Source organism: Melitaea cinxia, chromosome 5 (genome assembly GCF_905220565.1).
Source record: "Melitaea cinxia chromosome 5, ilMelCinx1.1, whole genome shotgun sequence".
Classification (NCBI taxonomy): Eukaryota; Metazoa; Arthropoda; class Insecta; order Lepidoptera; family Nymphalidae; genus Melitaea; species Melitaea cinxia.
The window spans coordinates 17,936,870-17,962,938 of NC_059398.1; the positions used below are offsets into that span (position 1 = coordinate 17,936,870).

At 39.5% G+C, this 26,069-nt stretch overlaps 1 protein-coding gene across 1 annotated transcript; it reads left to right on the plus strand.

The window, feature by feature from the left end:
• Positions 1 to 10,772: 10,772 nt before the first annotated feature.
• LOC123654105 (D-glucuronyl C5-epimerase B) lies at positions 10,773 to 23,236 on the plus strand. The gene is made up of 7 exons (XM_045590066.1): positions 10,773 to 10,881; positions 11,905 to 12,047; positions 14,736 to 15,311; positions 15,386 to 15,520; positions 16,089 to 16,273; positions 21,832 to 21,996; positions 22,426 to 23,236. Exons 1-7 carry the CDS (start codon positions 10,773 to 10,775, stop codon positions 22,790 to 22,792), a joined length of 1,680 nt encoding a protein of 559 aa, XP_045446022.1. The 3' UTR covers positions 22,793 to 23,236.
• Positions 23,237 to 26,069: the final 2,833 nt, after the last annotated feature.

The following is a 26,069-nucleotide window of genomic DNA, read 5'->3' on the forward strand; positions in this document are numbered from 1 at the left end:
ACCAAAATATAGTTTTTTCAAAGAGTAACTACGGAGTTTCTTGTCGATTCTTCTCTCCAGAATCAACATTCCGAATCGAAATTCGATGGTGCTTTTGAAGCCTATTTTAATAAAGTTATTTTTAAATTTTGATTTTGATCAACTGGGTGCTCAGAATAAGTTCCCTAGCTTCTCCAGATGATCAGCAAAATTCAGATCATCAGATGACTTATAAAATAAATAAATATTTACAACATACACACACGGTCGTCTGTTCCTAAAGTAAGCAACTTAATGCTTGTGTTAGGTAACAGCCGACTGGTATAGCTTTTTTTTTTCATATATATGATAAACATACACAGAAATAATAATTTGGTTAGTTATTGTAATATTAACGATGTTACTTCTCTAAAAATCGAATGGTGATTACTCATTATGATATTAGACGGATACTTTACGGTTAAGATCCGCACTAGGTTATAAAATACATTCACCCTGTATCATCCCACTGCTGGGCATAGGCCTCTTTCTCCACATAGGAGAAGGATTGGAGCTTAATCCATCATACTGCGGGTTGGCAGATATGTTCGCTACTATGAGTGGCGATCGCTATCAGGTATTTATGATAACAACCGGGACCGACAACTTAGCGTGCTCTCCGAGGCACGGTGGGGAAACTCACAAGGACAGACATCCAAACCGGAAATGAGTATTTTTACAAATACATATATCTATGCCTAGCGGAAATCGAACCCGCAATCCGTCGGTGTTTTAGACGAAAATTCACACCATTACACCATAGCGGTTGGTATATATAGGTTGTAAAAGTGTAGTAAAAAACCTATAGGTAGAGGCAGACTACATTATTGCGCTTACAATTTTACTGCCATCAAATAGTTCATGTATTATTTATGAGTGACACGGACACAGTCTAGAGGAGACATCTTATTTTTTTACCAACTTTTTATTTTTCCATTCTATTTGAAATGTACATCAGTGTCAGTTTGTACGTCAGTCTATGCATGTAAAAAGGTTAAATAGTGTGAAAATTGATTATATCCTATTTTACTATTATCAATAAGATGGTATTAAAATCTTTAAAATAAAATGTACGTCAACTAACTTCTACTTGCGAAGCTTCATTGAAGAGGCTTGTGCTACGGGAATCATATATTTTTTCGCCATAAAAAGTAGCTTTGTAATGTTTCAGACTATCTTTGAAACAAATTTCATCCAGAAACGTTAAGGCACCATGGTTGAGCGTCAAACTTGTGCCAGACATCCGTCCAATCTTTCGCGTTAATAATATTAAAGTTTGTTGGATAAAAAACATCGGATTATTTATATTTTATATGTGGTGCATAAAGCTCTGATCCTTCTCCTATTGTGGAAAGAGGTATATGCCCAGCAGTGGGATATTACAGGCTGAAGCGAGCGATACATTGAAATTGATTAAAAAAAATATCTAAAAAGAAAGAAAAAGAATTAAATAAAATTTTAACATGATCACTTAAAGAAAAAATTATTTTGTTTTTAATGTGTTATTTATTTGCTTTATTGCATAAACTTATTATAAAGGTGAAGAGTTATTTTTTTTAATTTTTTTTTTTAATTTCAAGGACTAATGAATTGGAGCTATTACTTCGATCCTATAAATTATGATTTATACCAATTTTTTTAAGTTCGTAGGCGATAGAGCATGAAGGCGGTGTAGTCACCATAAATGACACGTGTGAAAAAGATCACCCTTGCCGTATATAAAGCATATTCCTATATTGTTTTCTAATGTTTACGCGAATTTTACTCATTTAATGAAACAACTTTTTTCGGGTCACGTCCTCCCGTGACCATGGTTGCTGTAAAGTATCCGAAACGTCGGGAATCAAAAGTTAATAATAAACCGCGATAAAATCCGAAAAAAGTTGTTTCATTAAATAAGCATATTCCTTCTTTTCAAACACTAGAATAGAAAATATATTATTTTATAATTTCGAATTGAATCTGTCGACTCGATCCTATACGTAATCTATACCGTATAACATTTTTATTTAAGTTTCTAGCGAGTTTCTTCGAGTAAGCAGGACGAAAACCCCCCATATCACCTACGTACTTCAACCTAAATTAGCTCTCGAAATTCTGTCTGAAGCAGCTTCAGGTACTACCTAGAGTCCTGTCTAATCTTTCAACTGTTTTATATTATGACTAGCTGACCCCGCAAACGTTTCTTTGCCATATATGTTATTAACCCGCTTAATCCCCGCCCCTTATAACTTAGGAGTATGAAAAATAGATGTTGGCCGATTCTCAGACCTACCCGATATGCCCACAAAATTTTATTAAAATCGGTCGAGCCGTTTCGGAGGAGTTCAATGTTTAACACCATGACACGAGAATTTTATATATTAGAGAAGATGATAAAAAAATAGACGTTACACAGAAAATTGGTAAGATTCTAAACAGATTAGAGGTAGGTCTATGCTTACATTATACCTACACATTTATTTTGGAAAATTACAAATTAATTCCAGCACCGGCTTATTAATAATATGGATCCTTTATGGATTATTTATATCTTAAATGTTTTTATAAATCATGTTATAATTATTCAATGCCTATGTTTTAAAAAAAACTTCTTGATCTATATAGTCTGTCGCTCCAGAGATTATTCAACACACAAATTCACAAAAATATCTTTCTCAAACACACACACATACACACAGACATAGTCTATATTATAATTTAAAGTATAATTAAGTAAAAAAAGTAACAAATAAGTATGTTTCTAGATTCTGTGTACGTTTTAATAAAATAACGTCTTAAATAACCGTAGTTCAACTATCTTCCTAATAAATACCGCATTATGTTCGAGCATGCAGTGCTTACAATATTTCTATAGTATGTATATATTTATTGTGCTTTATTTATTATATTATATAAAAATGTCAAAGGTGTAAGGTGTTCCTAACATAGAATAACCCTTAGACTAAATAATACAATAAATATTATCAAAATCTTAATATATATAAATCTCGTGTCACAGTGTTTGTCCTCAATGGACTCCTAAACTACTTTAACCGATTTTAATCAAATTTGAACACCGTGTGCAGTTTGATCCAACTTAAAAGATAGGCTATATTTTATTTTGATATATTATGTTATTATTCAGAAAATAATAAGGTGATACGAAGTTCGCCAGGTCAGCTAGTATATAGTATAAAATAGTTATTTTATCTTTATTTAACATATATGCTATTTAGCGATAAAAAATTATATAAATAAAATACAAACAGACAAAAGAAACAGCAATGCTAATATTAATTCAAGCGTAGACACATTTCGTAGGAGGTAGGGCTACGCTGAGCGCTACGACCTGCTACGGGCTGAGCACGGTGCTACGGCTCTCTGTCACACGCATGTGCCAACTGCCAACGACTCATCTCCACTATTTGCTGACTTTTGATGACCTACCTAATGCTCTACTCGTTTTATTACGTTAAAATAACTCCCTATAAAGTAACATTGATAACATTTAAAATGTCGTAATGTTATGTTAAGTTAGTTATAATATTTATGTTGTAATTTTAGGGTTATGAACAGTAAGTTTGAAAGTAGTATTGAATATTTTTAATATATTTTAATGATTTAGGAATTGTATGTAATGTGATTACAACTTGAACTACTGAATGCCGAAACCCGAAACTACTCAGAATTGCCTACTGAACGCCTGAACGCATGAAAAGACCTAATTCGCGTAAGAATACGATGTAATCTAGAACAGGTTTTGAATAATGCAGTTGCATGTGCAACGGTATACGGCAGAGCGAGAGGGACGCGCGCATTCGAGCGCGGTGCGCGCGAGCGAGATGGCACGCCGGCTGCGGCACCGCCTGCACGTGCAGTACACCTTCACTGAGACACTAGCAACTTGGACCGGCGGGGCCCGGGCCCGGACCAGCGCGAGGACCGGCTCCGGCAGCGGCGAGCACGGGGCAGGGCGGTGATAATAACCATAGCTGCGGGCGTGTCAGTGGTCACCGGTTACGCAAGAGGGCGGCGGCGCCGGTCGCGTCGCGGTTACCTCTCTGGCCATCGCGGCATGACCGCCGGAGGCCGCGGGCGCGCGCTCACGCCGCCATCTTCGAGGGGCACAGCCCGGGATTCGCGTCGCGACTCACGGAGCACTTGAGCGCTGCGCCGCGTGGGCGGCGATCGATGCCCGCCGCGCGCCTGCGCCTCCGAGCTCGCCCGAGAGCGCCCGACGCCGCCCGACCGCACCGGTGCATCCGCCCTGACCCACTTCCCGCGCACACTGACCTCCTTCTTCACACTTCCAATGGACCGAGTTGCGAATCGCTCCGATGCGACTTGTACGTGTCTCCCATTCGTGTTTGTTCCCCCGTTTCCCCTTACGCAATTATAAGCTTAAGTTATTTTGCATAATGGCGATAATCGTATGCGTGAGGTCGAAGCCTCTGTCGGTGCATGACGCCCACCGTGCGGTAGACTACATCTATTGCACACTGCTAAGATAGCATTATAAGTTTGTATTTATACGGTACGATAGCAAACAATGAGAAACGAAATATTGAATAAAAACAAACTACACAATTTAGGATGTCTAATTGTACAGACAGAATGACAGTTGTAAATAATATTAATCGTTAAATTCTACAAAATAATATTTTATAGCATTAGGACAAAATATTTCTTGACAAAACGATATAATTAACAAAACGATTTGATGCGAATCCTAAAATTTTATTAAAAAGAATTGTTAACATCTTCTTAACACATTCGTAAATATTTTTTCGAACATAATATAAAATCTTGGACTTTTTGTCTTTTTAAATTTTGATTTAGTTACTTTATAATTAAGATTTTTAAGTTTTAATTACTTTTTAAATGTCAATCAATTAAAATAAAATGTAAACATCATAAGTTTGTGCACGCTAATCTCGGAAAGGGCTTATCCGATTTAGACACGGTTTTCACTAATATATTTTGGTAAGCTTCACTTAACATTAAGTGTTTGTTACATGTCAATCGGTTTATAACTAAAAAAGGTATCCAAATTTAAAGAATTAAGTTGTAAGTAAATACCCAAACGACGGTGTTTATAATCCAAATTAAACCAAAAGATATACATTAAAATGCTGTCCAATGTCACTATTTTACGCAGACGAAGTCGTGGGCATAGCTAGTTACAAATTTTTATTTAAATCATTAGGGCCATTGGTCAGGAATTAACCGGTTTTGGTCCGGCAAAAAACAGTTTCCTCTGTTGTTTTTAGTGAATTAAAAAGCCAGAAACCCAAAGAGTGACAAATCCATGTGTATGTTTATACATTACAAAAGAATTTTCAACTTTATTGTTAAAATTGTTTTTGAAGAAAGACATTATATTTAGAAAGTGACAACAGTAAATTGTCTATGGTACAGGGAAAAAATTGGTCATATTAGATGTTATGATCATGGAGTCATAGTTATGATAATTTTTTTTTCAATGAATAACAATAGTTTATTAAACATTATACATATTTACAATTCACAACTTAAGAACTAAATATTTACAGATAGATTTGGTATAAATCATGTCCGCGTAGAATTGTGCCAAGAATGCTGGCAGCATTTCCCCGTTGAATCGCTATGCCTATTCTCTGGGCAAAAAATTCACCAGCCCTCTTGTCGACAGTGGAGGCGAGGAGTTATCTCATTTAAAAATTTTTTAGCACTGCTACTCCAAGGTCCAAGTGTTTCGACTGCAAACGGCACAAAGATGTAATTTGGAATTAGTGACAGGTTTTTCCGCTGCGGCGCCCGCTTTTAAGGCTGTTTTCCTGACATGAGATGGAGCAAAGTGCAACGCAGGTTACGCCCCACAAAAGCGCCCATCCCCTTTCCCAGGGAACCAACGTCAATCCATCAGGTCTCTTGCCATCATTGCGACTAATTCCAGTAGACTCGATAAGAGCAGGAACGTCGATGGTGGCAAGAGCTCTTTTTATGGTATCGTTTAGGGAACCGTGGCGGGAAAACCTACCTGAACTCTTGTTACAGGAAAGGCCGTGTAGTCCGAAAGAATCGACCTCTTTTCCGCACGGACATCTGTGTTCAAAGCACAGAGGAGCTCCCAACCGGAGATCGAGAGCAAGTCTAAAAACTTTCATTGTCTAAAAGTGTCCCAAGATTTTTTAACGGCATTGCGTGTAACCAGTGACCTGACTCTTTACGTGACACAGCTAAAAGCCTGGCACGGTTTTTGTCACTTGTAAGATTTTGCGTCAAACTTATATGAGTATTGTGAACTATTGGTATAACCCAAAGTTTTTGTTTTGAAACGTCCTTCGAGATATCGCCATTAGGACACATTAACTTCCAATTTTCTATTGCATCTGTAGCATCTGTAATTTAGGCTGAATTAGATTTTAAGTCTGTCTGCCTGTCCGCATGTCCGCCTGTCCGCCTGTCCGCCTGTCCGCCTGTCCGCCTGTCCGCCTGTCCGCCTGTCCGCCTGTCCGCCTGTCCGCCTGTCCGCCTGTCCGCCTGTCCGCCTGTCCGCCTGTCCGCCTGTCCGCCTGTCCGCCTGTCCGCCTGTCCGCCTGTCCGCCTGTCCGCCTGTCCGCCTGTCCGCCTGTCCGCCTGTCCGCCTGTCCGCCTGTCCGCCTGTCCGCCTGTCCGCCTGTCCGCCTGTCCGCCTGTCCGCCTGTCCGCCTGTCCGCCTGTCCGCCTGTCCGCCTGTCCGCCTGTCCGCCTGTCCGCCTGTCCGCCTGTCCGCCTGTCCGCCTGTCCGCCTGTCCGCCTGTCCGCCTGTCCGCCTGTCCGCCTGTCCGCCTGTCCGCCTGTCCGCCTGTCCGCCTGTCCGCCTGTCCGCCTGTCCGCCTGTCCGCCTGTCCGCCTGTCCGCCTGTCCGCCTGTCCGCCTGTCCGCCTGTCCGCCTGTCCGCCTGTCCGCCTGTCCGCCTGTCCGCCTGTCCGCCTGTCCGCCTGTCCGCCTGTCCGTCTGTCCGTCTGTCCGTCTGTCTGTCTGTCTAATCTCAGAAACTACTGGTCCGATTTGAAAAAATCTTTTATGTTAGATAGCCCATTTATCGAGAAAGGTTATAGGTTATATGTCATCACGCTAAGACCAAAAGGAGCGGAGCACCAATGAAGAATGTTTCAAAATCGGGGGTTCTTATTTCCTTTTGAGAGCTGCCGCTGTGTGCGCTGTGAAAACAGTTAAAGTTTCGCAAAAATTATGTATAACAAAATTGATCCTCTTTAAAAGTTCTAAAAAAAGTCCGTGACAGTATATATCTATCTTTTAAGGTTGGCTCACTATAACCTTTTTTATGCTAATCAAGTTTGTTCTAAAATAATGCATTATTTGCGAAGACGTTTTTATAAACATGATATTAATATCATTGTCATCAGCATTAATCCTTATCTAAATAAATACGCTATTCATCACAAATATTTAATTTAAAACATAATAGCCTTTTACATAATTCGATTTCAATGAGTATCTCAGGAGATATCGCAGTTTTAAAATAACATCGCAGCAAAATAATGATCAAGTATTGCGCTCGTCTCTGTTCCACGCGGACGAAGTCGCGCGCAAAAGCTATACCCAATAAAAAAATTAGAGACAGGTTGTTGGAAGTACTTAAAGAATACAGGTTTTTACTAGCTCCAGTATACGAACAAATTTCTTTGGGCACGCGTGGTGTCTGTATTTCCTGGTCATTAGATGGTAAATTCAAACTTGGAGTTCTAGCTATACATGAAAAAGTGTGTGCACCGTCAAACTCTTTGATTTGACAAGTCGCAGAGCCACGATATTATCTATTTTGAAATGTCGAGCTGTATTTAGGACCAAATCCTATTTATTGCACGTGTCTTGAAATGCACGTTTTGCATGCCACACTGCGACACATTCTCTGACGATCCGTTCTTTTCATTTTCGTAGTTACTATTATTATTATAATCAGCATTTCACGTACCGTACCGTAGTCTCTAATTTTTATCTGTCTGTCTGTCTTTCTGTTGGCTTATCTTCGGAGCCGCTGAACCGATTTTTATGGGATACTCATTAGAAGACAAAAAAAGTTGGGGGGCAAAACATAGGCTCCTTTTTATCCCGAAACTTCCGCTAAATCAGGGTTTTACGCGGGAAAACCCATGTTTACCGTGTGTACCTAACGCCCAGATAGATATGAAATACCCAAACATTTTTTATTAAATACGACAATTTTTGTGATCAAATTCTTTTTGTTTAGTTAATTGTCTTAAAATTTTATGGGACAATCATTAGAAGATATAGAGATATAGTGATGAAGGTTATAGACAACTACTTTTTTCAAATTAACGCGGTCGAAACCGCAGTGCACATCTATAATATAAAAATGAGTCGCTGAATGTGTTGCTAAGCGCAAAACTCGAGAACGGTTGGACCGATTTCGCTAATTCTTTTTTAAAAATATTCGTTGAAGTACGAGGATGGTTCTTACGGAGAGAAAAATTCTAAAAAAAAATTAATAAAATTAAAGAATCGACTGTTAGGCGATACGAAGTTCGCCGGGTCAGCTAGTATTACATAAAGAAGAAAATATTAAGTAAGTATAATAGTGTTGGTCACACCAATTATGTCAAAGGAACTATCAAAGTCACATTCAAATTCAAACGTCAAAGGCGTCAGAGCGAATCACTCGGGGAGAGCCTTTGGGGAGAGTTGATTGCATACAGTTCTGTGACCAATATCAACATTTTCTGTAAATATCTACGAAAAAAAAACATTAGTGAAAGTCGTTGCTGTTCATTTTATGCTCAACACGCATAAGTGTGGTTAACGATGTGACTATATTCCGTGTGAAGTGTTCCAGACATCACGGTAAATATTGGCTCGGATGGACCGCATTGGGCAAAGTATGTATATTTATTTAATTTGAAACATTTAGCATTTTTTACTCGCTTACATATTTCTACAAGTTCTTAGTAAATAAGCATAGCTGAAGTTTGTTGTGTTTATTTATCATATTTGTGATGAGAAAACGGTATATAAATAACGCCTACGCAAATCAATTTAGTTTACCGACCTGTTTTTAGTGCGCGCTAGGGCACAGCTGATCTACTAACGTGAGATTCGGTATTCAAATTATAAAATTTTAAACTTAAATTTTTTTTTTTTTTTGTTTTTTTTTAAGTTGTAATACTTAGGTTATTATTTATGGATTACAATAAATATGAATTCTTAGTAAAATTTTTATTAAGAATCATGTGTGTTGCTATGCATTATTTATCAATTGCGAGAATTTACTGTTTAGTATTTGTATTCTCATTTTCTAAGAAATATGCCGTGCATTTCTATAGCTAACTGAACTGTATTAGAAGGTCTTGTAACTTGATATTTATTCATATGTGACTTCTCATACTTTTCATGCATAAAATAATTAATGTATAAAAACTATGTACATAATATTACAAAACTATAGGATTTATGTCCATGTTTATCATTAAAAAGTATGAAAAAAGAGTTAAGTTTTAATAATTGTTAAAGTTGAAACAAACACTTTTTTATCTCTTAACTTGAAACTATTAAATTAAATATCAAAATATAAATAAAATTAATTCTTTAAGTAGTAAATAATTTGTTAGTGAAATGATAAAATGTGTTATAACTATAACTAATATACACAACAACTTATGGAACCCTAATCCCACGAATATGCTGAGTTAACAAACTGATGAAGCTTCTCAGACAACCACCTCACGAGTTACCCGTATTAGCCGAGTTCACCATATTAGCCTTTCAATGCTCCACTGTTTTAATTTCTAACTTTATTAATTCTAACATTATTTTGATCACTCTTTATTCCCACTACGAAAAAAGCACTCATTAGTTATAAGATAATTATTGTATTAATATAATATTAATAAACTAGCAACCTGCCCCGGCTTTGCACAGTTGCAAAAATTATCAGTGTTTCTCTACTATATTGTGTGTTTATTATACATATAACCTTCCTCTTGAATCACTCTATTTACTAAAGTAATTTATAATGTAATAGCTGCTGTGTAGCTACGGCATCAAATAATATAGCCAGTGCCCTCTCTTCCCATGGGTGTCGTAAGAAGCGATTAAGGGATAACACAGTTCCACTACCACCTTGGAACGTATAAAGCCGACCAATGGCGGGATAACCATCCAACTGCTGGCTTTGAAATACACAGGCCGAAGATGGGCAGGAGCGTCTTAGGTACGACAAAGCCAACCCTGTGGTCACCAACCTGCCTTACAGAATAAAATAGTATTACAAGGGGTATATTCACCACGAACTTGTCATATTATATGCTTTTTTTTTTCAACACAAAATTACGTGAAATCTATGTGTTACTATGTGTGTTACGACTAGCCTGTTGGCGCAGTTTGTAATGGCCTTGCTTTCTGTTCTGCGGGTTGCGGGTTCGATTCCCGCCTGAGTCTGATTGTAATATAATATTTGTATTTATATATGTATTATTTCTATGTGTGTTTATCAAAAAAAAAAAAATAGTTATAACAGTCGGCTGTTACCTATAACACAAGCATTAAGTTGCTTGCCATAGGAACAGACGACCGTGTGTGTATGTTATATATTTATTCACTACAAGAAAACCAAAGTCCTCGAGAGCAATAATATTCAGTTGTGATCTTCTGTAATGTCACGTTATTCCCCAGTCGGGTTGCTCCAGATTTTTAGTCGGACGTTTCGTGCTCAGCCATACCTCAGGTAAACGGTTGTACCATTTGTTTTGTCTTTGTCACAGACTGGCGCGATGATGCTGGTGCGCTTGAATATGCGCATGGCGCTGGCGGCGCTGTGCGCGGGCGTGCTGCTCGTCACGTTCTACTGGGGCCGCTGCGGGGACACGGCGCATAGGCCGAGTAAGTTTAACATACTTATAACACATAATTGAATTTGTTCTCAAACAAAGCAAACCGAATTTAGTTTACAAGAATAGTTCAATGCACATTATTGAGCATAACGCAAAAACTGCTCATCAAATCTCGCTTTTGTTGAAATAGGACCAAGACAAGCACCAGATTTTAAATAAAAAAAGAATCATCAAAATCGGTACACAAAGTAAAAAGATATGAGGGTAATTAAACATAAAAAGCATTTGAATTGAGAACCTAATCCTTTCCATGAAGTTTTTAACAATAAAAAGAGATTTAAGCCAGTTTTCTATATTCATAAAACAATGCGTTTTGCTTACGGTTTGTAACACCGTTAAATTTAGAACGACGTGATTGAAATTTAATAGTTCGTAAGAATGGAGAATCGTTTTTTGAATATAGAACCCAAGCATTTAACATCAGGAATCAGGTTCATCTTGACCCCGCAATGGCATCACTTTCACATGTAATCCTCAATTTGTCTGATACCTTATATAAATAATACTAAAAACTTAACACAGATTAAGAGAAAAGTACCGTTTCGCTTAAATCCATGTAGATAAAATTCTCAAGCGATGAGTAATAATATTACGACGCGCTGACTGTGCCAGAGACAATCGAAACGAACTGTTTTTTGATTATAAATACCGGACATTAGACAGTACCATATCAGATAAATCCAGGTAGGAGCTGTCCATAAAAAATGTCACGCAGAATTCTACCGTTATGAACTACCCCCACACCCTTCCACCCTACCCCGATCTTGTCACGCTAAGTTACACTTTCAGTGACCACTTACAAATATTACGTCACAAAATTGAGGGTCTCCCTATAAACGATTTCGTGATTAAAAATAGCATACAAATTAAAATTTTGTTAAGATATGATAAAAAAAACTTCATTATCAAATCTCGTTACGCTAAGCAACCGGTGGGAGGGGATTGCTCCATTTAAGAACTTATATTAAGAACAAACCTTTAGATAAAATACTCAAGCAATGATCAATCGCAGTAGGATCGGTGCTGTCGAACTCGTTGACTCAGCAAGAAACCAGCGAGATCGAGTGCTCAATAAACGGCGAGTACTCGGTCGCCTGTCGGCGCGACCGCGACCAGGTCTACGTGCCGTTCTCCTTCATACACAAGTACTTTGAGGTAAGCTTTGTACACACATCCCTTACTAAAATTATGTACTATTAACCATCTGACCAGATATGGTCGATATTATGTTATTGATTGATGATGTAAGACTCCCATTTACCTGGTGATGATTTTTTTTGTACTACAAAGGTGACAAATAAGCCCTCGATCCTCTAAATGGTAAGCGGTTACCTTTGTCTTTAAACGCCCTCTATATTAGGCACAAAGCAAGCGCGTTGCCATTCCTAACCTTTAGCACTGCTCCGGAGCTCAGGTGACCATCACCACAGGAACACGACACTAATTAATTAGTTAAGCAGTTTATTTAGCTGAGATCTTCTGTAAGGTCGAGGTACTTCCCCAGTTGGACTGCTCCAGATTCAGAGCAAGATATTTTCTGCTGTGTCTTACTTCAATAACTGCAAGTTTATACCTGGTGTTATTACAACATCTCATATATGTTGTCAAATATGTATATAATTTGATAAAATCAATCGCTAAGTTTTAAACTAATTACTTCCAAATAAAACGCCTCATGCTCAACGACTCCCAAAAAAAAAATAACAATTCAATACAATACGAAAAACGCTCAAACCATGTCAAAAGTCTGTATGGCCTATACAAACATTTGTCTTGTGCGAAATCAGCTATTTTCGTGCTCACTGCCTCAAACTATCAATTAACATGATCTAGTAAAAAGTAATAATCCTACTAAATTCACATGCACGACTAAACCCTCTCATATCTTTATAAAATATTTTAAGTATATTCCTTTGGACCCTTTTTTTAACTATAGGAGTCTTTTGATACCTAATATATGTTTGATTCGAACATTCTTCTTTCTAGTTATAAAATTTCCATGAATTAAATTACCAAACCAAAACATATATTATAACTTCTTAGAATTTCGTGATCACATTGTTAAACAGTAAAATTTGAGATGCGCATACGCATACGATATATGCTATGAAAGTAATGGCACTTTTGCTACCTTATACACTTCCAAAAGCACCAAAATGTTAGAATCTTAAAACGCCCAACGACAAAAATATTTAAAAACGAAAATCTATATCTATATATTTATAGTCTTAAATTTCCAATACCTTATAGTATGCGTTGTACCACTCAATTGCATAAGGCAGAGAGCGTTGTCAACATAATTATGAAATTGATTCATAACAAGCACCTCAACAACTTACTGCACGCGCTTACATTCCTTCTGTTGCGTGTGACATCTGGCGATTGAGACGAGTATGTATCATACAAAGCATATAACATATACATTGTACTTATGCTGGTTATTTTGAATTTATTTAGTAGCGATTTCTGTGATAGCTTGTGTGACAGAGTCGTGAAACAGTAAATGCGCTGTGTGTGAGATGCTTGGCCATAGACACAAAAAAATTATTGATAAAAGATTTGAGAGCAAATATCAAAATTGATCGTCTCAATGTAGACAATAATTGAAAATATATATAGAGCATATATTGATTACACATACGCACAGATCACACTTACATCGTCACTCGTCATCATCAATATCTGTTAAAATCTAGCTAAATGTGCCGGAAATCAACTTTCTGTTATGAGGATTATTTAAATTTTTTGTCGTTATTATGTCGCCGTCCTGCAATTTTCAAATTTACCAACCATGTTTTCAAAAGTAAACTCTGCAACACATAGGGACAGTGAATTACATCCTTTCACATCCTTATTAAACGGAATTCCAAACAATATATTTTAGTTTTTGAGTTCTTTTATACTTATAGTTACCAATACGAAAATATAGTTTTCGAAATAAATCTTTTGAGAGAGATGTGGAAACAGCGAACTGTAAATCCCAACCATAATAATTTTTCAGCAATTTTTTAGACTACGTACATAAAGTAAAAAACTATATCCAGTCTCCATTTAGACGATTTTCAAGCAAAAGATATTTGAAGGCTACAATATTAGGGTCGCATATGAAATATTAAATAATTTATCCTCGAACCGGGTCGACTCCCTGAGGATCGAGCGTTCCATCGCTTTAAAACTTAATAAAGACGGCAGCGAAGTGGACTGATGTAAGTGGGCTGATTGGACACCCGTGACTTGGACTAGTTTATTAGAAACGGCTCACATCTAGACAGGTTTCCGATTTAACATATAACAAAACAAACTTCACATCATACAAATGAAAGAAGTTGAGGTTTCCATTTCGACTTTTATTTCGGTCGGATAACAAAATTCCTATGACAACCTGGGATTAAAGAAGTCGACCGATGACAGAATAACCACACAACTGCTGGCTTTAAAATACACAGACCGAAGACGGCCAGCAACGTCTTCGGCGCGATATACTCAGCCCTGCGGTCACCAACCCGCCTAAAGCTTGGTGACTATGGGCAACACACATGAGTTCACGCCATTTTTGCCGCGAATTTGTGCAGGCCTATGTCCAGTAGTGGACTGCAATAGGCGGAAATGATGATGATGATGATTGAATTTAAATTTAGTACAAGCCATAAAAAATACTATTTCTAAGTCTTCAAAACTCCGAGAGACCAAACTAAATTTCATTCGTATCTTCGCCAATCCTACGTTAGTTCGATATTTATAAAGTGATCCGCGCTATACTGGCACTACTGAAAGCCATTAACCCTGATGAATTACACGAATGATCTATTTTTTTTTTATTTTTTTTTTTTTTTTTTTGAACAGATATATGGCAAATTGACGACAGTCGACGGCGTCGAAAAGTTCGAATGGTCCCACAGTTACAGCAAAGTATACCATCCGAAGAAGAAGTATGACCCTCGAGGCACTTTCACAACCTTCGAAAATTACAATGTAGAGGTTCGGGATCGGGTAAAATGTATCAGCGGAATCGAAGGGGTACCAGTGTCGACCCAATGGGAACCACGAGGCTACTTCTACCCCACTCAGATCGCCCAATTCGGCTTAGCGCACTATAGCAAGAATATCACGGAACCCCCGCCAAGGATCAGGATTATCGATGATGGGGAAAAGTTTCTGGAGAAATGGATAGTGAGCAAAGATGCAGTACTGAATAGAGAATTTGATTCAGAACTCAATACAAACGTGCTAAGCTTCTCGACATCCGATCACGCCTCAAGCCAAGTTTGGTTGAAATTGAACATCACACAAGATTTCGTGCTGAGCATAAACTTGCAGTTGAAACTGAATTCCACGATGACTGTAATCTTGCAGAATAAAGATAAAAAGGAGACAGTTTACTTACATTATATTACGAGTAATCAGCTGATATATGCGCAGGTAAGACTTAGAAAGTTTTTAGGAATTTTTCCAAAAATGTTCAAACGTGATTTTAAAGGAAGTCTTTTTTGCAGGACGACCACATATATTATGGTATAGGTGTAGATCAGAAATGGCGTCAGCTAACAAGGGACCTGATAATAGATATGCAAAAAGGTTGGGCGCTGCAGGATCGGCCGAAGAGGAAGTCACCTAGAAATAAGTTTAAGGTATGTCATGTGACTATAGTGGTCTATATTTTGACTAAACCCTTTTTTTTCAACTTATATTTCCATTAATTTGTGTTAATTTTGAGAAAGTGCTAATTAGAACCATCAGCATGTCCTGTTCACCTATGTACGTACTTTATCATCTTAACCTAGAAATGGTATACTGTTATCAGGTGTTCTTTCGGTATGAGCAGTAAGAGAAACCTAAAGATAGATTGCGCTGGGGAAATACTTTTTACCATGTCAAGTGCTACATGCTGTTTTTATATATTCTTATAACGATACGTTTTACTTACTAATCGTTCACTTTCGAACAGGATATTTTCAAAATTGGGAATTATCCCCCAGGAGCCCTGGTCACCTTAATCACCAACAGGAACACTGCTTGAAAACAGTATTATTTAGCTGTGATCTTCTGTAAGGTCGAGGTACTTCCCCAGCAGGGCTGCTCCAGATTTGGTGCAGGATTATTTTCTGCTGTGCCCTACCTATTCATTGTTAATATAGGCTGGACTTTAGTAACCAAAACAATGACGATAAGTTCTTTCAGTAGTAATACTCTGTCCAGATCTCGGGTATAATCCTGAGCGGCTCGGGACGCTTGGGCGAGGTGCGCGTGCAGTCGAGCGCGCACCCGGCGCACTTCTACGCGGCGGCGCGCTGGCTGGTGGCGGAGCAGCGCGCGCGCGGGGGCTGGCCCGTGCCCGCGCGCCGCCGCGTGGCGCCCGGCGTGCCCGACCTGCGCCCCGGCTGGTGAGTCGCTCTCGCAGGGTCGTGCTGTACTGTAGTGTATGGTGTGTATCGCCGTGCCCGCGCGCCGCCGCGTGGCGCCCGGCGTGCCCGACCTGCGCCCCGGCTGGTTAGTCGCTCTCGCGGTGTCGTACTGTACTGTAGTGTATGGTATATATCGCCGTGCCCGCGCGCCGCCGCGTGGCGCCCGGCGTGCCCGACCTGCGCCCCGGCTGGTGAGTCGCTCTCGCAGGGTCGTACTGTACTGTAGTGTATGGTGTGTATCGCCGTGCCCGCGCGCCGCCGCGTGGCGCCCGGCGTGCCCGACCTGCGCCCCGGCTGGTGAGTCGCTCTCGCAGGGTCGTGCTGTACTGTAGTGTATGGTGTGTATCGCCGTGCCCGCGCGCCGCCGCGTGGCGCCCGGCGTGCCCGACCTGCGCCCCGGCTGGTGAGTCGCTCTCGCAGGGTCGTGCTGTACTGTAGTGTATGGTGTGTATCGCCGTGCCCGCGCGCCGCCGCGTGGCGCCCGGCGTGCCCGACCTGCGCCCCGGCTGGTTAGTCGCTCTCGCGGGGTCGTGCTGTACTGTAGTGTATGGTGTGTATCGCCGTGCCCGCGCGCCGCCGCGTGGCGCCCGGCGTGCCCGACCTGCGCCCCGGCTGGTGAGTCGCTCTCGCGGGGTCGTGCTGTACTGTAGTGTATGGTGTGTATCGCCGTGCCCGCGCGCCGCCGCGTGGCGCCCGGCGTGCCCGACCTGCGCCCCGGCTGGTGAGTCGCTCTCGCGGGGTCGTACTGTACTGTAGTGTATGGTGTGTATCGCCGTGCCCGCGCGCCGCCGCGTGGCGCCCGGCGTGCCCGACCTGCGCCCCGGCTGGTGAGTCGCTCTCGCAGGGTCGTGCTGTACTGTAGTGTATGGTGTGTATCGCCGTGCCCGCGCGCCGCCGCGTGGCGCCCGGCGTGCCCGACCTGCGCCCCGGCTGGTTAGTCGCTCTCGCGGTGTCGTACTGTACTGTAGTGTATGGTATATATCGCCGTGCCCGCGCGCCGCCGCGTGGCGCCCGGCGTGCCCGACCTGCGCCCCGGCTGGTGAGTCGCTCTCGCAGGGTCGTGCTGTACTGTAGTGTATGGTGTGTATCGCCGTGCCCGCGCGCCGCCGCGTGGCGCCCGGCGTGCCCGACCTGCGCCCCGGCTGGTTAGTCGCTCTCGCGGTGTCGTACTGTACTGTAGTGTATGGTATATATCGCCGTGCCCGCGCGCCGCCGCGTGGCGCCCGGCGTGCCCGACCTGCGCCCCGGCTGGTGAGTCGCTCTCGCAGGGTCGTACTGTACTGTAGTGTATGGTGTGTATCGCCGTGCCCGCGCGCCGCCGCGTGGCGCCCGGCGTGCCCGACCTGCGCCCCGGCTGGTGAGTCGCTCTCGCAGGGTCGTGCTGTACTGTAGTGTATGGTGTGTATCGCCGTGCCCGCGCGCCGCCGCGTGGCGCCCGGCGTGCCCGACCTGCGCCCCGGCTGGTGAGTCGCTCTCGCAGGGTCGTGCTGTACTGTAGTGTATGGTGTGTATCGCCGTGCCCGCGCGCCGCCGCGTGGCGCCCGGCGTGCCCGACCTGCGCCCCGGCTGGTGAGTCGCTCTCGCAGTGTCGTACTGTACTGTAGTGTATGGTGTGTATCGCCGTGCCCGCGCGCCGCCGCGTGGCGCCCGGCGTGCCCGACCTGCGCCCCGGCTGGTGAGTCGCTCTCGCAGGGTCGTGCTGTACTGTAGTGTATGGTGTGTATCGCCGTGCCCGCGCGCCGCCGCGTGGCGCCCGGCGTGCCCGACCTGCGCCCCGGCTGGTGAGTCGCTCTCGCAGGGTCGTGCTGTACTGTAGTGTATGGTGTGTATCGCCGTGCCCGCGCGCCGCCGCGTGGCGCCCGGCGTGCCCGACCTGCGCCCCGGCTGGTGAGTCGCTCTCGCAGTGTCGTACTGTATGTAGTGTATGGTATATATCGCCCGTGCCAATACACATGTACATTTAAATTTCATCGAGATCTGATTACAACTTTTGGAGTAATCTTTGATAATGCGTATTTACTTGACTATTTTTTTTTTTTTTTTGGTCTACTTACGTTGTATTACTTGTCGGTTTAATTTAAGTTGTTTTTTTCCGTTGCGAGCAAACATAAATCATAAAACCACAAGTGGTCTGACGTAGTAAATCATATATTTGAACATGACTCGCCGCTATCTGCTCACGAGTTAATTGTTATTGACATTCATGAGGTCAGAAGGAGGGACTGTTGTTATTATTTGTACTTGTTAATGATGATTAATGTCACATTAAAGACTGCCGGAATAAGTTCGATCCTCTTTAGTCTTAGAACTTAAAAAAAAATTCGCCAGCCTGCAATGGAGTAGGGGACCCATTAAATCCAAATTCTTCTCTATGTAAAATCTATGTAAAAGAAAAAGTATTTTGCCCATTACGGAAAAAATGTATTTTTATAAAAAGAAGCTCTCAGTGAAATGAAACCCAGACCGTGTCATCTGAACTTCTGCAATTACTGCAGTAGAATTTTAGAAAACGTTAAACGTTTTATACTCAGTACACCTTTATGATCTATGGAAATATTGTATAGACCATACAAATGAAACGCGCAGGGAAAGAATCATGAGATCATGCACCAGCCAGTTGCTGAAACCACTACACCAAAGTGTCCTTAAAGACAAAAAAAACATTATCGGCCTCTGCAGGTTAAGAAATCAATCCAATTCTCAATTTAAAATATCTTCTATAATATAAAAATGAGTCGCTGAATGTGTTGCTAAGCGCAAAACTCGAGAACGGTTGGACCGATTTCGCTAATTCTTTTTTTAAAATATTCCTTGAAGTACGAGGAAGGTTCTTAGAAAGTTCGGAGAGAAAAATTCTAAAAAAAAATTAATAAAATTAAAGAATCGACTGTTAGGCGATACGAAGTTCGCCGGGTCAGCTAGTTTTTATATAAGAATAACATTTATTACATCATCATCATAGGTATATTACATCGACAAGTAATACAACGTAAGTAGACGAAAAAATTAACAAACGCACTAGTCGCCACTACGATTTTCGAGGGTTTCCCTCGTTATCTCTGGGATTCCATCATCTGACCCCGGTTTCCTTATCATGGTTCCACACCTGGAATATCTCCTTTCCAACAAAAAAAAAAGAATTATCGAAATCGGTTCATAAATGACGAAGTTAAATAAATAAATAAATATCTACACAATACACACACGGTCGTCTGTTCCTAAAGTAAACAACTTAATGCTTGTGTTATAGGTAACAGCCGACTGGTATATAGCTACATATTTTTTTTCGATAAACATACTTATAAATAATACATATATAAATATATAAATAAATATTTATATTACACCCAGACTCGGGGTGGGAATCGAACCCACAACCCTCGGAGCAGAAAGCAGGGTCACTACAAACTGCGCCAACGGGCTAGTCGTAGTCGTCGTAGAAGTTATCCCCGAAGTGTATTAAAAATATCATATAACGAATTTACATTTTTATAAGCAAAGGGCAAAATTTACTTTCAATAAAATATAAGAAACTGCAAGAATTACGTTAACAGTTTAAATTGTGTTCGCTTTTGTCACTGCAATTCCGTTCGAGGAATGGCTTAGAGCCAAAGATGCAATCATATGAGGATATTTCTAGCACAAACATACCGGCTTATTATTTTATTTATAGTGTATTTTAAATGCATAAATAAAATGTTTTAAATTTATTAAATAAAATGTTAAAAGCAGATTTACAGCTGAACCTCTTAACTTTTAGGAAAGCCCTTTGACCAGCTTTGAGATACTAAATACTAATAGGTCCAGTGCAGTACAGAATACTGTTAAAATCTGTAGCTTAATAAAGTACAAATATAGTAAAACTAGGTGACTCGGCAAACGTTGTCTTGCCGCTAAACGCTATTTAAAAATAGGGGTTGGTGGTAGAAGGGTGAAAATTTAGGGTTGTTGGTATTTTTCAACGCCAAATCATAATAAAATAAAAAATAAATAATTTATTAAAAAAATTAAAGAATTTTTTTTGGGGTGGACTACCCTTAACTTTAGGGGGATAAAAAATAGATGTTGTTCGATTCTCATACCTAACCAATATCCACACAATTTCATGAGAATCGGCCAAGCCGTTTCGGAGAAGTTTAACTACAAACACCGCGACACGAGAATTTTATATATTAGATAAAAATACTTATGTACGCGTCTTCGGTGCGACAAAGCCAATACTGCGGTCACCAACCCGCCTGCCCAGCGTAGTGACTATGGGCAAAACACATGAGTTCACGTTATTTTTGGCGTAAACTTGTGGAGGCCTATGTACAGCAGTGGACTGTATAGGCTGTAATGATGACTTATGTACGCACGTAAGAAGTTATACTTCATTGACTAACTAACTTCACGTTGCTAATTTCTTCTTCGTTAACTAGCTAACTTCAGGGTGTCGGTTTTTTTCGTGATGGTCTGCGAGCGCATCATAATAATTTACTCTCATATTTTTTCCCTAACGCGCTAAAAGAATTATAATTTAAAAAGTAACGCAGACGAGTCAAAAGATTAACCTTTGTACTTTTTTACTTTATCTAGATGCGTTGTTCACGACAGTCACTTATCTAACTCATTTCATTTCAACTATGGCAAAAACTCCAAGACCTATTTTAAGAATGCTTTTTTTTAAGAGTTATTATATTTTTATATTTTATAAAACTCTTGAATGTATTATTGAGAAAATAAATTTAAAAGTTATTCAACTTCGAGCGACCAAAAACGGGGTACACAGTAATACGGGACACCACACAGTACAGGCCCTTGCGATTTGTTTGTAACTCTTATCAAAAAAATTATTTGTATTTCGTGTGTCTAATTTTATAATTGTTAATGCTAATATGAGTAATATAAACAATAATCGCTTTGGTGAAATGGTGCGAGTAGTCAACTAAGACACGAATGGTTTGCAGGTTCGATTCTTGTTTCGGATGAATATTTGTATTATAATTTCTTTCCGGTTTAGATATCTGTCCTTGTGGGTCTTCCCACCGTGCCTCGAAGAGCACGTCGGTCCCGGTTATTATCATAAATACTCGATAGCGATCGTTACTCATGGCAGGGAACAAATCCGCCAGCCCGCAGTGGAGCAGCGTCTCCTACATGGAGAAAGAGGCCTATGCCCAGCGGCGACACGTTACAGGCTGCATGCTGCCGCTAATGCTCATAGTAGGGAACATCCATGGAGAAAGAGGCCTATGCCCAGCGGCGACACGTTACAGGCTGCATGCAGCCGCTAATACTCATAGTAGGGAACATCCATGGAGAAAGAGGCCTATGCCCAGCGGCGACGTGTTACAGGCTGCATGCTGCCGCTAATGCTCATAGTAGGGAACATCCATGGAGAAAGAGGCCTATGCCCAGCGGCGACACGTTACAGGCTGCATGCAGCCGCTAATGCTCATAGTAGGGAACATCCATGGAGAAAGAGGCCTATGCCCAGCGGCGACACGTTGCAGGCTGCATGCAGCCACCAATGCTAACGCCGCGCGTGTGTGCAGGCACTCGGCCATGAGCCAGGGGCACGCGATCTCGGTGCTGGCGCGCGCCTACCACCGCAGCGGCGAGGCGCGCTACCTGCGGGCGGCGCGCCGCGCGCTGCGTCTGCTGGGCGTGCCCGCCGGCGCCGGCGGCGTGCGCGCGCTCTGGATGGACAGATACGTCTGGTGAGCGCCCTAATCTGCACTGCTAAAGTCTGCGACTTTGCGATTTGTCACAAATAAATATATGTCACAAAAAAATATAACTGTCTCTTTCTTTCTTTCTTTCTTTCCTTCTCTACACTGCCTCCTGTAAGCAACGTAGTCTGTCAATCTACTCAATTCTAAAATTGACCCAATGCACTGATATAAGGAAAAGTGTGTTTGTGTGTGTACTTGTGTGCACACCGAAGAAGTTATACTTCATTGGCTAGTTAACTTCACGTTGCTAACTTCTTAGTGGATTAGCTAACTTCAGGGTGTCGGTTTTTTTTTTGAGACGCGCGTTTTGTAAAAATTTACTCATCGTTTTTCCCTAACGCGCCAAAAGATATAACTTCAAAAAGTAACATTTTACGCAAAATAAAACTAACCAAGGGTCCAAACATTTTACAGGTACGAAGAGTACCCAACAAAACCGCCTCTGTTCGTCCTGAACGGCTTCATATACACGCTGCTCGGCCTCTACGACTTGCACGTCATAGAAGGTGAGAACTCCGTATCCCTAGCCAAGAAAATGTTCGACGATGGAATGCTATCCCTGAAAACTCTACTGCCTCTCTTTGATACTGGCAGCGGAAGTTTTTACGATCTTAGACATTTCACATTAGGCGTCAGTCCGAATATAGCGAGGTGGGACTACCATGCGACTCACGTGAATCAACTTTATCTTCTGGCCGGGTTGGATCCGGATCCGATTTTGATAAATACGGCGAAAAGATGGGAGGGTTACATGCAGGGTAAACGGGCAGCACATAACTAATGCTACGCTTCGGCTGGTCCTTGAAAATTCTGTAAAATAATCTTGTGAGGCTTTTCTTGGAAATGTCACAAGAAATTGATTGGAGTCTAGTAAAAGACTACTGGAAAATTTGACTGAGAGGACATATTGGAAATTGCCTTTTCATGACTCACGAAAGAATATTTTAATGTTGGAAAGGCAGATAAATTATTCTGATGAAAAATGTCCAAAAAAGCTTCATTGATGTGAAGATTGACATTTATGTCTTGAACTTTTTTGTTTATAATTTATATAAAATCTCATAATATTAGTTTCATAAAATCATTTGAACACGAGACAAAAAAACACTTTGTAATAAGGTAATATGCAAAGAAAACCGTCTACAAAGAGTAACAGAAAGCATGTTGCCAAAAAGACAAAAACGTATATATTTAAATCACAAACAATATATTCATAATAAACACATTTCAAAAAAAAATTGCAATTTATGGAATCTAATACATATTTCCTATTTTTCACGACATCTTTTGTACCAAGTTGTATATCGTAGACTAAGAGGGTTGTATCTCTACCAACTCGGTAGAGAATTGAATTATAAATTTGTACATACATATTTGTATTATCGGACGGATATTTGGACCTATAAAAATCACATACCATTGAAGACTGAAATTTTATAATATACTAGATGGACAGCTTATAATAAATATTTCAAAGGCATGGATGCCCCATTTGTGTCTCTTAAAATCATTTTCATAGTTATATGAATTTTTTTATCATTATCGTACTTAATTATAACTTCAAAGTTATTGCAATACCAGCCCCGGATCTAAGACTGTCTCGATAAGGGGGGAAATACTTGATAGTGGCGCCCTCTCTCCAGCATTTGAGATAAATTGCAAAAAATTCACAAGTGCTTAATGGTTGGCAATTTTTATGTCAAATTCCTTGGTGTTTCGAAATTGATACAACTATTAGAGATTCTAAGTGCCGTAGCGAGTCGGTTTTTTATTCATTCTATTATTTAGCGGTTGCTCCGGGGGCGGGGTTCCCACTTGGCCCTCACTAGATCCGGGACTGTGCAATACATTTAATAGATAAACATATCACTGTAAATAATTATTTATTTTTAAAATATAATAAATTATATTAATACACTTGTAAAATATTTAATTAACTATCTCAAATGATCTTTGATAAGGAACAAAGTACCCACAAGAAGTAATTTCTCTTTGCCCATCGATGTCGGCACGGAGCACAATAATTAGTGTAGGAATCATTTTAATTTTTAAATTATTGTAAATAGATAGAACTTACCATAAGCATTTACAGAGAAGATGTAAACTGTTTTATACTAATAATAAACATTAACAAAATCTAAAATGGCGGAAGCTGTATGATACTAAGAAACAAATTTGATAACTGTAATAAATACTAGGACACGCAAAAACCGAATCTGATTTCGGAATTATTAAAACAGCGTCAAAATTAATACAATTTTTAATTTAATATTGTTCTGACTAGTTTAATAACAATAAGACAAATATAAATTACTTTCACTAACTACTGTAAATTATTTATTAATGCTAAAAATGACATGGAATTGAATTTTTATATTTATATTTTTTTTTTTTTTTGTTTTCGTTTAACATATCAATCATATTTTTTATAAAGTCTTGCCATATGTGAAATTACTACATTCATTAATTATTTAATTACATAAAATTTGATTTAATTGTCACTGAAATAAAAAATATAATTACTAATAAACAAATATTTAAATTTACTAAATTACGTAAAAATCACAGACTAATGTATTATTAATATTATATAAGGTAACACGAAATATAGTCGCCATCTTGTATTTCGTTTAAAAATATTTGAAGTCCGGTTCCCTATACTTATTAAAAAAAATCGTTTTAGGAACCGGTTTAAATGAACTTTTGTAATTTTCTCACTTTATTTCAAATATTCGGTTGTGATCCGAAGCACAAATTTTAACATTTTCAATAGATATATTTATAAGCTAAGCTTTACTATGTAATAAGAGATTTTATGAACGACCTTGTAATAAATGAAAGTAACGGTACAATACTTAGAACTCACTATCTATGTTAAAAAATATCACAATATTTAAATGTTATAGTTCTTATAAGCTAAAGCGGTATCCAATATCAATCTATCGATTTTGCTTTTTATTATTTTCACTACAAACAATGCTAAAGAAATACTATTTTTAATATAAATTCAAATATGTACTACAAAAATTTTAAATTAAATAAATAAAATAACGAACGAAACAAAACTATCATTTTTTTGTATAGGAACAGCGAACTTAGTTTAAATTAAAAAACTTAAAAGAACGTCTTTAATGACGCATTTACTCAAAATTATACTTTTATAAAGATATCGCTTTCACGCTTACGAGGGTAGAATTAAAAAAATTAAATATTTTTAAAGTCAAAAATTAAAAATATTAATAATCTTATAATTTTTCTTGTCTATGACATGTTTTTTTTTATGTAGTCGCATGTTAGTTACGCTCATGTTTATTTATAAGCTATTTATTGATCGGTATGTTATGTTAAACCTGTAGGTTAAACTTACATTGTTTGCAAAAAGTCTGTATGTAAAGTAAAAATTATACTTAAAAATATACATAGTTTTTATGTAAAAAAATATAACACAATCGCCATTACTCTCGCAGTAGTAACGCCAAGAAAATAACATATTGCTATCGCTATCGTCAAAATGTCATGTAACTGGCCACTTTGATTTGTAATTCGAAAGAGGTTGATTCACATAATTAAAAAACGTAATATTTACATACAGACGATTACTAAAACGATATAGAACATTCCAACTCTAAGAGCTTATTAGTAGATACTATTTCATAGTTGATTTATTTTATTCGTTGAACTCCTGTTTGCCTGTACGTTGATAGAAATGTCGATATATAGATGTGGTTTTATATAACTTGACACTCAAAAAATACTACACCAACTAACTGAATTTGTGTTATTTTTAAGAGAAAGTCACCCTTGTATTATTATTATGTTCCAAATTGTTATTATTACTATGAGCTACTAACTGTAAGACCTTGGAGGTGGCAAACTATTGCAACGAACATAATGTCCTTAATGTGTATTTAAGTTACATGATTATATGTTATCGATCGTTTATTATAATTTTTAATTAAATGACGTCTTATATTGCCAAATTAATCTTGCTTTGTATAATTTTAGAATATAAAAAAGCCACTAAAATTGTTAATATCTATATAACGACATTTGTATGA